The sequence below is a fragment of the Gallinula chloropus genome, assembly GCF_964237585.1.
Source record: "Gallinula chloropus genome assembly, chromosome: 26".
Taxonomy (NCBI): domain Eukaryota; kingdom Metazoa; phylum Chordata; class Aves; order Gruiformes; family Rallidae; genus Gallinula; species Gallinula chloropus.
This window is the reverse complement of record NC_140111.1, coordinates 4143659-4158326: the sequence shown is the minus strand read 5'-3', so window position 1 is coordinate 4158326 and position 14668 is coordinate 4143659. Positions and strand designations below refer to the sequence as shown.

Genomic DNA, 14668 nt, shown 5'->3' with positions numbered 1-14668 from the left:
TTCTTGCCAGGGGAGGCAGCCTGCTGCTTTAGCAGGGTTGGCATCTGTTGCCACAGTAGCGGCTGGTGATGCAGGAGAGGTCAAAGCCCCCAGAGCAGATGGGCACTCCATCACAGCTGAGGATGCTGCCAACAGCAGCGGAGGTGGAGGAGCCCACGATGGTGTTCTGTGGGAAGGAGCTGAGGATGGGGCCGGGCAGGGTCACCACCACGGGGGAGGGCTCGATGACCACGGTGGAGCTCTGACACTGCCTGCAACAGGCCTCATTGCAGCTGCTGGCCAGCGGGGTCGGGCCGCAGGGCTGGCAAGGAGGGCAGCAGGGCTGGCAAGGAGGGCAGCAAGGCTGGCAGGGCTCGCAGCAGGGACGGCACTTCTCGGAGCAGGACATGGCTCTGGGTCAGAGGATCACCTGGGAGAAAGGGTCAGGGGAGGGAGCAAACCCAGACACATGAGAAGCAGCACTGCACCCAACCACCAGGGAGGCAAGGCACCGGCTTGGCCCAGCATATGCTGCCCAGCTCAAGTCCCAGGAGCCACCTCAACTAAGGCCCAGCCCCTCTCTGGGCAAGACTCAATCCCTGTCCCTCTCCCATGTGAAGCAGCTCCCAGCCGTGGGCTAGGACACACCGTATCATCGGCGACGTACATCCAGGAAAGACCTGATCTTGAAGGAGGAGAAGGAGAAGGAGAGGAGCCCTCAAACTCACCTGATTCCCAAGGAGAAAGAAGGAGAGAGAAGGCGATGAGAGAGCAGACACTTGGGCTGCCTTTTATAGGAGCCCTGCACTGCCTCAGGCCCACAGGCACCTTTGCGGAAGTAATAATGTTCTGACCAGCTCCTGTCAAATGCAAACCATCCCAGGTAATGGCATGGGCTGTCTCCTGGTTTCCTGCACTGCTGCCTTCTCATTTCCTGGCTTATGCCACGTGCTTTTCCATCTGAAGGTCTCTGTGAGTCCCGGGATGAGAGGCCCCAGGATTACTGGGGCATAAAGACGTCAGCAGAAGCAGAACGCCCAGCTCCAGTGCTGATGGAGCACTGTGAAGGACATTGCTGGGACACTGAGTCGTTCCATTGGCTCAATTGTGGCAAAAGGGTTCAGGAAATGGGCACTGCTCTTGTGCTTCTTGTCCAGATGCCCAAGGACTGTCATTTGAGAGGACATGGCACATCTGTTTATCTTGCTCCCCCCAAGTCTCTCTCATGGTTGCTCATTGTTTCACACAGGTGTTGCTTCCACTGGGAGGGTCTGACCCTCTTGCAGCACTAACAGTGCTGTCAGGACAATTTTTTGGGGCTCATTTGCCATGTGCACAGTGGCGCCTCTTTCTCTGCCAGTCAGATTCCTCCCTGATGCCTTCAGTCTGCCCCCCCAAGCTTTCCATCACTCCTGTTGATTTCCCTTCCTTCCCAGACAGCTGGTCCTCAAGGGACAGCAGAGCGTGTCCACTGCTCCATGGGGCACCAGGAAGCAGGGGTCAAGAAGACAGACAAAACCCATCTGGACACCGTTGTTGACAACGTGCTGAGGCTGAGCCTGCTTGAGAGAGTCATTGGACTGGGGGAACAACAGTTGAAGGAGCACAGCAACAGTTCTGCTCCTCTGGCCTTCAGAATATTTCCCTAGATTGGGCAGCTGGAGGGCATTTGGGCCTCTCCCATATTCAATGGACCCTATAGGCTGTTGCCAAGCCCAGAGAGGTTGGCAACATTCTCCTGAGAGCAGCTGAAGGTAAAAGAGAGCTGAGAAACTGAAGTGCAGCCTGTATGCCTGGGAAGGCCACTGCCACTGACTGCTGCCATGAGCCATGACGGAAGAGGAGGACAGGGCACATACTCCCAAGAGTGAGTCCTGACCCGCCCTGGGGGACAAGCCAAGGATTTCAGGGCTGGGAGCAGCTGGGGCTCTTCCTGTCAGCAGGATGATAAAAACCCACATGGCAGTGCCCCAGGCTGACATCACCTGCCTCCACTGGACCCCTTGGCACTTAGTCCATGCCTTCTGCCCACACTGAGGCACGCTGGTCCCAGAACTCCTGGGGCTTCTCATCCCAGCTCTCAGAAGAACCACCCAAAAGGAAATGGGCATGACATAACCAGGAAATACAAAGGCAGTAGAGAGGGAAACAGCAACTCATCCTTCAGATGTTTCCGCTCACGAGGAGCGTCCTGGGAAATTGTTGCTTCTGCAGCAGGGCCTTTGGGCCTCAGGCAGTGTAGAGGCCAGTATAAAAGCCAGACCAACAGGCTGCTCTCTCAACCACTTCTGTCCCCACCTTCTCCTTGGAAAACAGGTGAGTTGGACGCCCCTTTTCCCCTACACCTCCTCATCTAGGACGGAGTCTTGTCTTCAAGGACTCCTCAGCTGCTTGCTGCTGCTTGCTCTTTGGTCAGTCTTCTGTGACTGTGAGGATGGGAGAGAGGGGAGGAGAGAGGGTCTGTCATGGAGATAGGCTGGGACTGGGCTGAGGTAGCTTCTTGGCTACAGGCTGGGCAGGAGGATCTCTGGGCCTGGCTGCTCTTCAGGGAATCTGACAGGGGTCAGGCAATGTAGCCTATGTTCCCTCCTGCACAGTCTCTACCTCTTGAGCCAGGAGGGACCTTGGCTTCCTTTTTCTGGGGTTACAGGCTGTTGCTCAGAGGTTCCTGTGCTTTGTTTCCTCCCTGACCTCTCTCTCCCAGGTGCACCCTCTGGCCCAAGACATGTCCTGCTCTGACAAGTGCCTGCCCTGCCAGCCCTGCTGCCAGCCCTGCGGCCCGACCCCTCTGGCCAGCAGCTGCAATGAGGCCTGTTGCAGGCAGTGCCAGCCTTCTGTTGTGGTCATCGAGCCCTCCCCTGTGGTGGTGACCCTGCCCGGCCCCATCCTCAGCTCCTACCCACAGAACACCGCTGTGGGCTCCTCCACCTCCGCTGCTGTTGGCAGCATCCTCAGCTGCAACGGAGTGCCCATCTGCTCTGGGGGCTTGGACCTCTCCTGCATCACCAGCCGCTACTGTGGCAGCAGAAGGTGCCTCCCCTGCTAAAGCCACAGTTGTCTGCACAGACACGGAGCCCTGAGCCACTGAGTCTTTTCTGCCCTATTGGATCCTTCTAATTATTCCTCCTTTCAGAATGTCTTGTTTCTCTCCATGGACTCAATAAACACTGCTGCATCGTACCCTCAGGCTCTGTATGGTCCTTTGCTCTTCAGATGCTTTCTGAACTTTCTATAGATAAAGCAGATATGCTGGGAGGGGATAAATGTTTGGGTGAGTGAGTGAGTGAGTGAGTGAGTGAGTGTGTGAGTGAGTGAGAATGTGGACACTCTCTTATTCTTAGAATTGTTGGAGGTTGTGTGGTTTAGCTTTGTCAGTTTCTGGTGGAGGAAGGGGGTGCTGCAGGGCTGGCTTCTGCCAGAACCCCCTACAAGCTTTCCTAGGCCCCACAGAGTAAATATGAGCCAATTCAAAGCCGAACCCGCCACTGACCATGGCCAAGCCCATGCAAGATGGTTACAGCACCTCTGTGCTTCATATTTAAAAGAAAAAAGAGGGCTCTCCTGTCAGTGAGACCCCAGGCTGGAGCAGCGGAGGAGTGTGAGGAATGCCCCCACGCCCTACCTAAGAACAAAAACATCTTGTGAGCATCAGATGGAAACCTCCATCCCCATCTCCCCCTGCGACACCTGGGGAAATAACTACTAAAGTGGAGTCCAAGCAGTGTGTGTAGTGTAGTGTGATAAATGAGTTGGTTTTCTTTTTTCATTCCATGTGGGTTCTGTTCTGCACATGATGCTGACTGTGGAATGATCTCTCCCCATCCTACCTCCACTTCTAAGCCTCTCAATATATATTATTTTCACCCATGTTCCTGAAAAGGGGAGTGAGAGAGAGACTGGTGTGTGTCTTGCCTCCAGTCAGGGGCAAACCCCCAGAGTAGGGCAGGACACTGTGTGGGCGTGTTTCAGTCCCTGTCCCTTGCCACTTAGAAAAACGTCTCTGGCTACTCCACAGCCAGCAACCCTCATCCCTTCCCCTGGTGCATGTCTGCTGAAAAATAACCCTCTTGGCCTCACAGGATGCTCCACAGCTGCTGATTCCCCCTTGTTCTGTCTTCATGGGAGGACCCCAGTGCTGCAGGTGACCTTGGGAGGTTATTTACCCCACCAGCTTTCAAAGGCAGTGTCCTTTGCTATGGATGGACTGTGCTGCGGGAAAACAGGGAGAGAGACTCTTCACCAGTTGGAAGGGACCTACAGATCATCTAGTTCCAAGCCCCTACCATCAGGTCCCATGGGCTTTTGTTCCTTCAGGTTCCTTAGGTGTTCTCAAACTCGATCTCCTACAGTGGGCAGTTCCTCACACTCCCAGTCCCTGCCTTTGCTTTCCATGAATTGGGCCGTGTGGCTAGAGCTCTTTCCAGTGAAGACTCAGGCAAAAAGTCTTTGAATATCTCAGCCTCCTCCATATCCTGGGTAGCCAGGTTGCCTTTTCCATTCTGGAAAGGGCCCACATTATCCCTCGTTATAGTATTCTCATTCATTTATCTGTAAAACCTTTTCTTGGTCAGATTTACTTGTGTCAGTGCTTTAACTTTCTAACCTGATCCCTGGCTGCTCAGAAAGTTCCATGGTGCCACCCGTGCAGACCCCCTTCCTACCCCAGAAAATGACAAAGCCATACCACATCACCTCCAAAAATTCTAAGAATAAGACAGGGTCCATATGCTCACTCACTTACTCACTCACTCACTCATTTGTTCCCTCCCAGCATATCTGCTTTATCCATAGAAAGTTTAGAAAGAATCTGAAGAGCAAAGGACCATACAGAGCCTGAGGATATGATGCAGCAGCGTTTATTGAGTCCATGGAGAGAAACAAGACATTCTGAAAGGAGGAATAATTAGAAGGATCCAATTGGGCAGCAAAGACTCGGTGGTCAACAGAGAAAGAGGAAAGGGAAGGTGCTCCCAATCTGCCTTTGGTGGGCATCATGGTCCACGGAAGTGGAAAACAAGAAAGGCAAAGGGTGGAGAGAGTGGAGGAAGGGAATGAGAGGCATGGAGGATGTTTTCAGAGAACCCAGGCTGGTGCCTCCCAAAGGGCAGAAAGCTTTGCTGGAGGGGAGAGGCATGTCCAGCTCCTCACAAAGCAATGGCTTTGTGTCATTCAGTCAGGCATCATCATCTTCTGGGTCCACAGGCCTCCATGTCTGTGCAGAAAACTGTGGCTTTAGCAAGGGGGGCACCTTCTGCTGCCACAGTAGCGGCTGGTGATGCAGGAGAGGTCCAAGCCCCCAGAGCAGATGGGCACTCCATTGCAGCTGAGGATGCTGCCAACAGCAGCAGAGGTGGAGGAGCCCACAGCGGTGTTCTGTGGGTAGGAGCTGAGGATGGGGCCGGGCAGGGTCACCACCACAGGGGAGGGCTCGATGACCACAACAGAAGGCTGGCACTGCCTGCAACAGGCCTCATTGCAGCTGCTGGCCAGAGGGGTCGGGCCGCAGGGCTGGCAGCAGGGCTGGCAAGGCAGGCACTTGTCGGAGCAGGACATGTCTTGGGCCAGGGGGTGCACCTGTGAGAGAGAGGTCAGGGAGGAAGCAAAGCACAGGAACCTCTCAGCAAATGCCTCCCTGAAGAGCAGCCAGGCCCAGAGATCTTCCTGCCCAGCCTGTAGCCAAGAAGCTACCTCAGCCCAGTCCCACCCTATCTCCATGACAGACCCTCTCTCCTCCCCTCTCTCCCATCCTCACAGTCACAGAAGACTGACCAAAGAGCAAGCAGCAGCAAGCAGCTGAGGAGTCCTTGAAGACAAGACTCCGTCCTAGATGAGGAGGTGTAGGGGAAAAGGGGCGTCCAACTCACCTGTTTTCCAAGGAGAAGGTGGGGACAGAAGTGGTTGAGAGAGCAGCCTGTTGGTCTGGCTTTTATACTGGCCTCTACACTGCCTGAGGCCCAAAGGCCCTGCTGCAGAAGCAACAATTTCCCAGGACGCTCCTCGTGAGCGGAAACATCTGAAGGATGAGTTGCTGTTTCCCTCTCTACTGCCTTTGTATTTCCTGGTTATGTCATGCCCATTTCCTTTTGGGTGGTTCTTCTGAGAGCTGGGATGAGAAGCCCCAGGAGTTCTGGGACCAGCGTGCCTCAGTGTGGGCAGAAGGCATGGACTAAGTGCCAAGGGGTCCAGTGGAGGCAGGTGATGTCAGCCTGGGGCACTGCCATGTGGGTTTTTATCATCCTGCTGACAGGAAGAGCCCCAGCTGCTCCCAGCCCTGAAATCCTTGGCTTGTCCCCCAGGGCGGGTCAGGACTCACTCTTGGGAGTATGTGCCCTGTCCTCCTCTTCCGTCATGGCTCATGGCAGCAGTCAGTGGCAGTGGCCTTCCCAGGCATACAGGCTGCACTTCAGTTTCTCAGCTCTCTTTTACCTTCAGCTGCTCTCAGGAGAATGTTGCCAACCTCTCTGGGCTTGGCAACAGCCTATAGGGTCCATTGAATATGGGAGAGGCCCAAATGCCCTCCAGCTGCCCAATCTAGGGAAATATTCTGAAGGCCAGAGGAGCAGAACTGTTGCTGTGCTCCTTCAACTGTTGTTCCCCCAGTCCAATGCCCCTCTCAAGCAGGCTCAGCCTCAGCACGTTGTCAACAACGGTGTCCAGATGGGTTTTGTCTGTCTTCTTGCCCCCTGCTTCCTGGTGACCCTTGGAGCAGTGGACACGCTCTGCTGTCCCTTGAGGACCAGCTGTCTGGGAAGGAAGGGAAATCAATAGGAGTGATGGAAAGCTTGGGAGGGCAGACTGAAGGCATCAGGGAGGAATCTGACTGGCAGAGAAAGAGGCGCCACTGTGCACATGGCAAATGAGCCCCAAAAAATTGTCCTGACAGCACTGTTAGTGCTGCAAGAGGGTCAGACCCTCCCAGTGGAAGCAACACCTGTGTGAAACAATGAGCAACCATGAGAGAGACTTGGGGGGAGCAAGATAAACAGATGTGCCATGTCCTCTCAAATGGCAGTCCTTGGGCATTTGGACAAGAAGAACAAGAGCAGTGCCCATTTCCTGAGCTCTTTTGCCACAGGAGAGCCAATGGAACGGCTCAGTGTCCCAGCAATGTCCTTCACAGTGCTCCATCAGCACTGGAGCTGGGCGTTCTGCTTCTGCTGACGTCTTTATGCCCCAGTAATCCTGGGGCCTCTCATCCCGGGACTCACAGAAGCCTTCAGATGGGAAAGCACGTGGCATAGCCAGGAAATGAGAAGGCAGCAGTGCAGGAAACCAGGAGACAGCCCATGCCATTACCTGGGATGGTTTGCATTTGACAGGAGCTGGTCAGAACATTATTACTTCCGCAAAGGTGCCTGTGGGCCTGAGGCAGTGCAGGGCTCCTATAAAAGGCAGCCCAAGTGTCTGCTCTCTCATCGCCTTCTCTCTCCTTCTTTCTCCTTGGGAATCAGGTGAGTTTGAGGCCTCTTCTCCTTCTCCTTCTCATTCAAGATCAGGTCTTTCCTGGATGTATGTTGCCGATGATACGGTGTGTCCTAGCCCACGGCTGGGAGCTGCTTCACATGGGAGAGGGACGGGGAGAGAGAGTCTTGCCCAGAGAGGGGCTGGGCCTTAGTTGAGGTGGCTCCTGGGACTTGAGCTGGGCAGCATATGCTGGGCCAAGCCGGTGCCTTGCCTCCCTGGTGGTTGGGTGCAGTGCTGCTTCTCATGTGTCTGGGTTTGCTCCCTCCCCTGACCCTTTCTCCCAGGTGATTCTCTGACCCAGAGCCATGTCCTGCTCCGAGAAGTGCCGTCCCTGCTGCGAGCCCTGCCAGCCTTGCTGCCCTCCTTGCCAGCCCTGCTGCCCTCCTTGCCAGCCCTGCGGCCCGACCCCTCTGGCCAGCAGCTGCAATGAGGCCTGTTGCAGGCAGTGCCAGAGCTCCACCGTGGTCATCGAGCCCCCTGCTGTGGTGGTGACCCTGCCCGGCCCCATCCTCAGCTCCTTCCCACAGAACACCATTGTGGGCTCCTCCACCTCCGCTGCTGTTGGCAGCATCCTCAGCTGTGATGGAGTGCCCATCTGCTCTGGGAGCTTTGACCTCTCCTGCATCACCAGCCGCTACTGTGGCAACAGATGCCAACCCTGCTAAAGCTGCAGGCGGCCTCCCCTGGCAAGAACCTCCCATGGCCTGAGAACGTGGTGCTGGGGAGGGGATAGAGATTCAGGGCATTGAACGTAGAGCTGTTTCCTTCTTCGACCCTCATCTCTTCATTTCCTGTGCTGTCTCCATCTTTCAACCCTGCCCTTGCAGGCACCTGTTTTCCTCCCTTCCTAGGCAGGGCGGGCAGACCGACAACACCCTGCAGGAGCTCGACCGCATCTTAGGGGCTGTTGCTGGTGCTCCCTGTGAACCACCTCCCTTTCTCCTTTACACTCATTAAAGTTGTGTTGCATCCAAACCTGGGTTTCTGAGTCCTCCTTTCTTTCTGTGGCAATTCTCACAGTCTGCTCAGGGAAAGACGTGGAGGAAGGAAGGAGAGGGTGGGACTTGATGCAGTGCTGCTGTCTCCCTTGAACCTGAGGCTGACATCCCTGTCTGCTCCACAATCAGTGGGTGTCAGTGAGAGGATGTTTCCAAAGGGTGACAGGTGCAGGGATGGGAAAGAACAATGCCTGAGGAGAACTCACAGCCTCCCCTCTGCCTTCCACTCTGCTCCATGACCTGGTCTAGGGTCCATGGCTTGTACACATGGGTACACGTAGTTGAAATAGGTACCTCACACAGTGTTCCAGGGCCTAGCCCAGACCAGCTGCTGGCCAGTCATGCAGGGCTGAGGGAATTCACATGGTAGTACTGGCATCAGCCTCACTCAGGCTACACAGTGGTGCCCGCACTGCCTGTGAACTCAGCAGCCCCATGGCCCACTGCAGATTCAGGAGAGCCTCTGTTGTCTCTCCAGCCACCCTTTAAGTACTGTAATTCTGTGATGAGGTCTGCCCTGAGCCTTCTCTTCTCATAAGACAGTTACTCCAGCCCTTTGCTCATCTTTGACGTGTCCACTGGAGTGAGTGCTGGCTCAGGTTCAGCAGTGGGTTTCTTGATGCAAAGTGGCCATGCAGTGGTAGAGCCACCGGGGTGAAGATGACCACGAACCCATTACCCACACTACACTGGGTTTAAGGAAGCAGGTTTTATGTTTTGTGAGAGTGTTCCCTGCTTTACCACTGCTGCCATTTTGTAAAGCAAATACTTTCTATTCTCAAAAACACAAATTCTCCTTATATTAAAGCTATATTGATTAATTGCCTCTTCAACTACAGCAAGGCAAGGCCTGATGGTAACTGGCAGCAGAACATCCACGGATTTGTTCCTTGGCTCCAGGTGCCAGTGCCCAAAAGAGGAGCCACTGAAGGCTGTGCCAACCTCCCATTCCTCTGGGAATGGAGAAGGGTGTCCTTGTGCCCTCACCCCCTTCCACCCCAGAGCAACACTCTTCACCTTTGCCAGCACAGGGAGTGTCCTTGTAGGGAATGAACACAGGGAGAGCAGGCTTGAATGCAGCAGAACTTTAATGAACCAGAAGAGGGAAACAAAGTCACTCCAAGTGGAGGACAGCAGTGCAGGGAGTCCCAGGGGTACCCAAGAATCCCTGCCTGTGGGGACATGCCTGCATGGTGTTTGTCTATAAACCAAAGAGGCAGAAGACATCGTCCCCACCAGGCTGGTCTAGGGGACCTTAATCTGAAGTGAAACAGAAGCAGGCAAGGAAGCAGGAGAGAGAAGCACAGCCATTCAGCTACCCTGGAAGCAATATCCTAAAGATCGATCCTGAGTCCATCATCATCTTCTGAGTTCCTTAAAGTGTTTCTGTGGGGTTTTTCCAGCATCTTTAGCAGGGGAGGCACCTTCTGCCACCGTAGCGGCTGGTGATGCAGGAGAGGTCCAAGCCCCCAGAGTTGATGGGCACTCCATCACAGCTGAGGATGCTGCCAACAGCAGCGGAGGTGGAGGAGCCCACGACGGTGTTCTGCGGGAAGGAGCTGAGGATGGGGCCGGGCAGGGTCACCACCACAGCAGGGGGCTCGATGACCACGGTGGAGCTCTGGCACTGCCTGACACAGGGCTCATTGCAGCTGTTGGCCAGCGGGGTCGGGCCGCAGGGCCGGCAGGGCTGGCACGGGCTGTAGCAGGACATGTTTCTAAGGCTGGAGCTGCACCTGGGAGAGAAGCAGTGAGGAAGCACAGCACAAGAATTAGTGAGGAACAGCCTGGCTACCCTGCTGCAAAGGAGTCAAGACCACCAATAAGTGGAAAGCTAGAGACTATGCCAGGAATCACACACATCTTAATTACCTGATCTGGCCAAGGACCTAAAAGAAGTAGATGACACAAAGAATCTCTCTTCTATTTCATAAAGAAAAAGACAGCACAGTCACATCCCAGACTCTAAGCAGACCTTCATCCTGCTTCCATATATGATGACCAGGCACTTCAAACCATAGCACAGGAAAGTGGCAACATCAGCTGAAGGGTTTGCTGAGAGAGATCTCACTGTAGTAAAGGAAGATGAAGTGGTTTCAGACTCACCTGTTTCCCAAAGAGAAGGAGGCAGGAGAAGTGTATGAGGGAGCAAGGACTTGTGCTGGCTTTTATACCTGCCCTGCATTGCTGCAGGACATGAGGCCCTTTTGCAGAGGTACCAATTTTCTGACCAGCTCCTCTTGCATGCAAACCATCGCCGCTGATGCTACGGGCTGGGCTGTATTTTCCAGCACTTCTGCCTTTTCATTTGCTGCTCTGTGCCAGGCCCATTCCCCAGGGAGGGCTTGTTCTGAGCATGGGGAGGAAATGCCCCGGGGTTTCTAGGGCAGGAATGCAGCAGGGTGTGCGGAAGATTCAGCTGAACTGTTGCCAACACTGCCCCAACCTGGCCATCACTCCAAGACCTGAGATGCTACACACTGATTAGCAGTATGTGGTGGTTTGACCCTGACTTGACACCAGACACCCACCAAAGTTTCTCTGTCACTCCCCTTTTCACCTGGACAGGGGTGAAAATATATATTGAGAGGCTTAGGAGCCAATGTAAGGACAGGGAGAGATCATCCTGAATTCAACGTCACGGGCAAAACAGACTCAGCACAGAGTGATGGAAAGAAAACTCTCTAATTTGTTACACATCCAGTGACACCAGTGTCAGGTAATGAGAAGCACGACCAGATCTTAAAGTACCTTCCCCTCACCTCTCCCTTCTTAGCAGACTTCACTCCAGTCATGATTTAACTCCCTTCTTCCCCCCCCACTGTGGCACGGGGAGGGGCCGGGACTGGGGAATGGGAGTTTCAGTCAGTTCCTCACAAGTTGGTTTCCTTCTTAGCCATGGGGACATTCATTCCACACAGCTTCCCTGATGCACTATGTGGTCCCACCCACAGGAGACAGTCCTTCACAAAGAAAGACCAAGGAGACCAAATGCAAGGTCCTGCATGTGGGTCAGGGCAATGCCAAGCACAACTCCAGGCTGGATGGAGAGTGGATTGTGAGCAGCCCAAAGCAGCTCCCCAGCTCTTATTGCACAGATAGGCATCCAGACAAGTCTTGAGTATCTCCAGAGAAGGAGAATTCACCACTTCCCTGAGCAGCCTATTGCAGTGCTCTGGTTGATGAAATGTTAACCATAAGTCAGCAGTGCATGCCTATAGCCCAGAGCACCAACCCTGTCCTGTACGACAGCAGTACAGATGTGATCAGCAGGTCTAGGGAGGTGATTCTGCCCCTGTACACCACTCCCATGAGACCACTCCTGGAGTATTGTGTCTGTCTTTGGTGCCCCCAACATCAAAAACACCTGGAGCTGGTGGAGGAAGTTCAGAGGAGGGCAATGAAGATGATAAGGAAGATTGAGCACCACCCCTTTGAGGGTGGGTTGAGACAGTTGGGGTTGCTCAGCCTGGAAAAGGGAAGACTCCAGAGAGATCTTAGAACAGCCTTCTAGTTGCTGAAGTGGGAGAGGGTCTTTTTGCCAGAGCATGTATTGAGAGGAGAAGTGTTAAGAGCTTTAAGGTGAAAGCAGGGAGATTAAGATGAGGTTTAGGAAGAAACTGTTCCCTGAGTAGGTGGTGTTGGCAGGTTGGATGGGCCTTTGGGCTTACTGGAAGGTTTGTGAGTCCATGGCACAGGGATTTGATGTAGATCATCCAAACCATTGTATGAGTCCATGACAGTGGGGTTCATGGCTATGACCTGTTTCATCTGCATCCTCACCGCCTCTGTGTGTGTGTGAACTTGTGTTGACCGCAAGGGCGGCAGCAGCACCTGGGGTGTCCCGGGGGTCGCTGTGGGTTTGAGGTGCCTTGTCCCCGGGCAGCAGCAGCAGCACCCGTCCCGTTCCTCTGGCCGGCTTTCCCAAGCTCTGGCTGCACCGGCGGCTCGTCCCTCTTCGCTCTGCGCCGGGGAGTGCGGGGGGCCCAGGGCTGGGCAGCGCCGCACCCCTCGGGCCGCTCCGCTCCCGGTCCACCCAGCCCGGCCCCGCCGGCGGCGCAGGGCTCAGCCCCGGGGCGGAGCTGTCGGCAGCGGGGCCGTGAGGAGAGAGAGGAGGCGGCGGAGAGGAGGCGCCGCGGCCACAGGCAGCAGAGAGCCGGGGCTGGCGGGATGCGGTGGGACCGGGGCGCAGGGCTGGCGGGGCTGGCCGCGGTGCTGCTGGGTGCGTGGGGCTGCCGGGGGTGCGGGGTCCGGATCTGGGAAAAGCGCAGTGCCCGGAAACGGTCTCTGACTCTCCTGCTCCTTCTGGAATCTTATTTCCCCCCTCAAGTCCTCCCGTCCAGGTCTCTAATTACTCCATTCTTTTCTTTCTCTGCCTTATTTTCTCTCTTCCTTTTCTCATTCATATTCCCCCCCTTCCACCCGTCATTCACATGCTCCTATCACCAGCAGCTATTCCTGGTCACTTTTGTTCCTGCCCAGGCTGGAAACCCTTCTCCTCCTCATGTCGGCACGGTGCCGGTGCTTGTGCGGGATTTCCTCTGGGAAACACCAGGCAGGGCTGGGCAGAAAGCAGTTTCTGAGGGTTTTCCTTCTCTTTCTCCTTCCTGGCAGCGGCTGTGGGCAGAGCCCAGGTGCAGCAGGAGCCGTGGGTAGAGACCACCGAGGGCACCGAAATCACCATGAACTGCTCGAACCCCAGCATACAGGCCGACAACATCCAGTGGTTCCGTCAGCTGTCAGATCAGACGCTGCAACACATTGTAACAGGATTCTCTGGAGATAAATCACTGCTGGACCCGCCTGGGAAGCTGTGGGTGTCGTCAGACCGTCGGTTCAGCACCCTGCAGCTCTCCCAGCCCCGGCGCAGGGACGCGGCGGTGTATTACTGCGCCGTGAGAGACACGGGGAGAGGAGCCGGGGCTGCGGCCGGGCACGAACCGCCGCGGGCGGGGCCGGGCGTGTGTGTCGGGCTCGGGGGCACAGCCCGGCCGGGTCCGCCAGGGGGCGCTGTAGCTGCGCTCGCAGGGGCCGCCTGGCACTGCCCGGCCCCTGCCCGCGACCCGCAGCCCTTCCACCGCCCCGCCGGGCACAGGCGCTGCCCTGAGGCCTCCCCCGCAGCCTCGGCACCCTCCGCAGCCCCGGGACCTTTGGGGATCTGGAATCCCCATCTGGGCAGAAACCTCCTCACGCCCCTCATGCCCGCTCAGCCCCACACACCCACCCGGCCTCAGGCACAAGCTTCCTGACTCGCTGCCAGCAGCAGTGGCGGCCGGAGCATTGGCGGTGCCCGGCGGGGCCCGGGAAGGAGCCACTGCAGCCGCCGGCCCCGCGGGCTCCCGGCCAGGAGCAGCGTCTTTCTGTTCCTCACAGGGAGGCGGGCAGCAGAGAGCCTCCTGCCCACGGGCAGCCGGACAGCCCTCGGCCCTGCCACAGGGACCGTGCCGTGCTTGTCTCTCCCTTCCGAGCTGCCCCACTGGCACAGCCAATGGAACGCTCAGTAGGTGGTTTCTCCCGCTCTGCACACACGGGGCCTCCTCCCCAGTGGGGAATGAAAAACCTTCCTGCCAGAACCACCACTGGAAGGGCCTTCACCTCTGGGCACTTTGTAAAAGCTGCCTGTGCCCCCTACAAATGAGTCCTCCAGCTACAGGCTGTCCAACACCTGGAACAAGGTTTTGCAGGCGTTCCACAGGTACCACAGGGAGTCAGGAGTTCATCTCCACACTCCTCCACAGGAGAAGGGGATGTCTGAGCAGAAACGCAGCAAGGCAAAGACAGATGGGCATTGGCTGTGGAGTAAGTAGGGTTGACTTCCTACGCTTCAGGAGGCAGTGCCTGAAAGAAGAGTTGCTGCAGTGTGTCCCACCCTCCAATACCTCAAGGAGTGATGAACAGTCCCCCTCTGGCCACACCTAGTTCACCCCAAAGCCGTGGCTTTCTCTCTCCGCAGTCAGGACGCAGCTGGAAAGAGCAGCACAGGGACATGGGCAGGGCTGCAGCAATTTATTGAAGAGTCTAAAGGGCGCCATGAGGTCATTCTGAGTGGAGGCCCCAGTGCAGGAGTTGCCAAGAATCTGTTCCCCCTTTCCCATGGCAGAGTTCCCACAGGACATCTGCCCAGCAAAGGGAGACAGGCCAGCAGGTCCCTCCAGGCTGGTTTGTGGGGTCCTCCCAGCAGGATTGGAAGGGAACAGAAGACAAGAAAAGAGGTGAAAAAGATGAGG

The 14668-nt window shown here is 55.9% G+C and overlaps 1 protein-coding gene across 1 annotated transcript; it reads right to left on the bottom strand.

Moving 5' to 3' along the window:
• Positions 1-9849: 9849 nt before the first annotated feature.
• LOC311201104 (feather keratin Cos1-1/Cos1-3/Cos2-1-like) lies at positions 9850-10155 on the bottom strand (the record flags this gene model as incomplete). Its single annotated transcript, XM_084275407.1, has 1 exon — positions 9850-10155. The coding sequence occupies one exon, from the start codon at positions 10153-10155 to the stop codon at positions 9850-9852; it is 306 nt and encodes a 101-aa protein (XP_084131533.1).
• Between the last annotated feature and the right edge of the window lie 4513 nt (positions 10156-14668).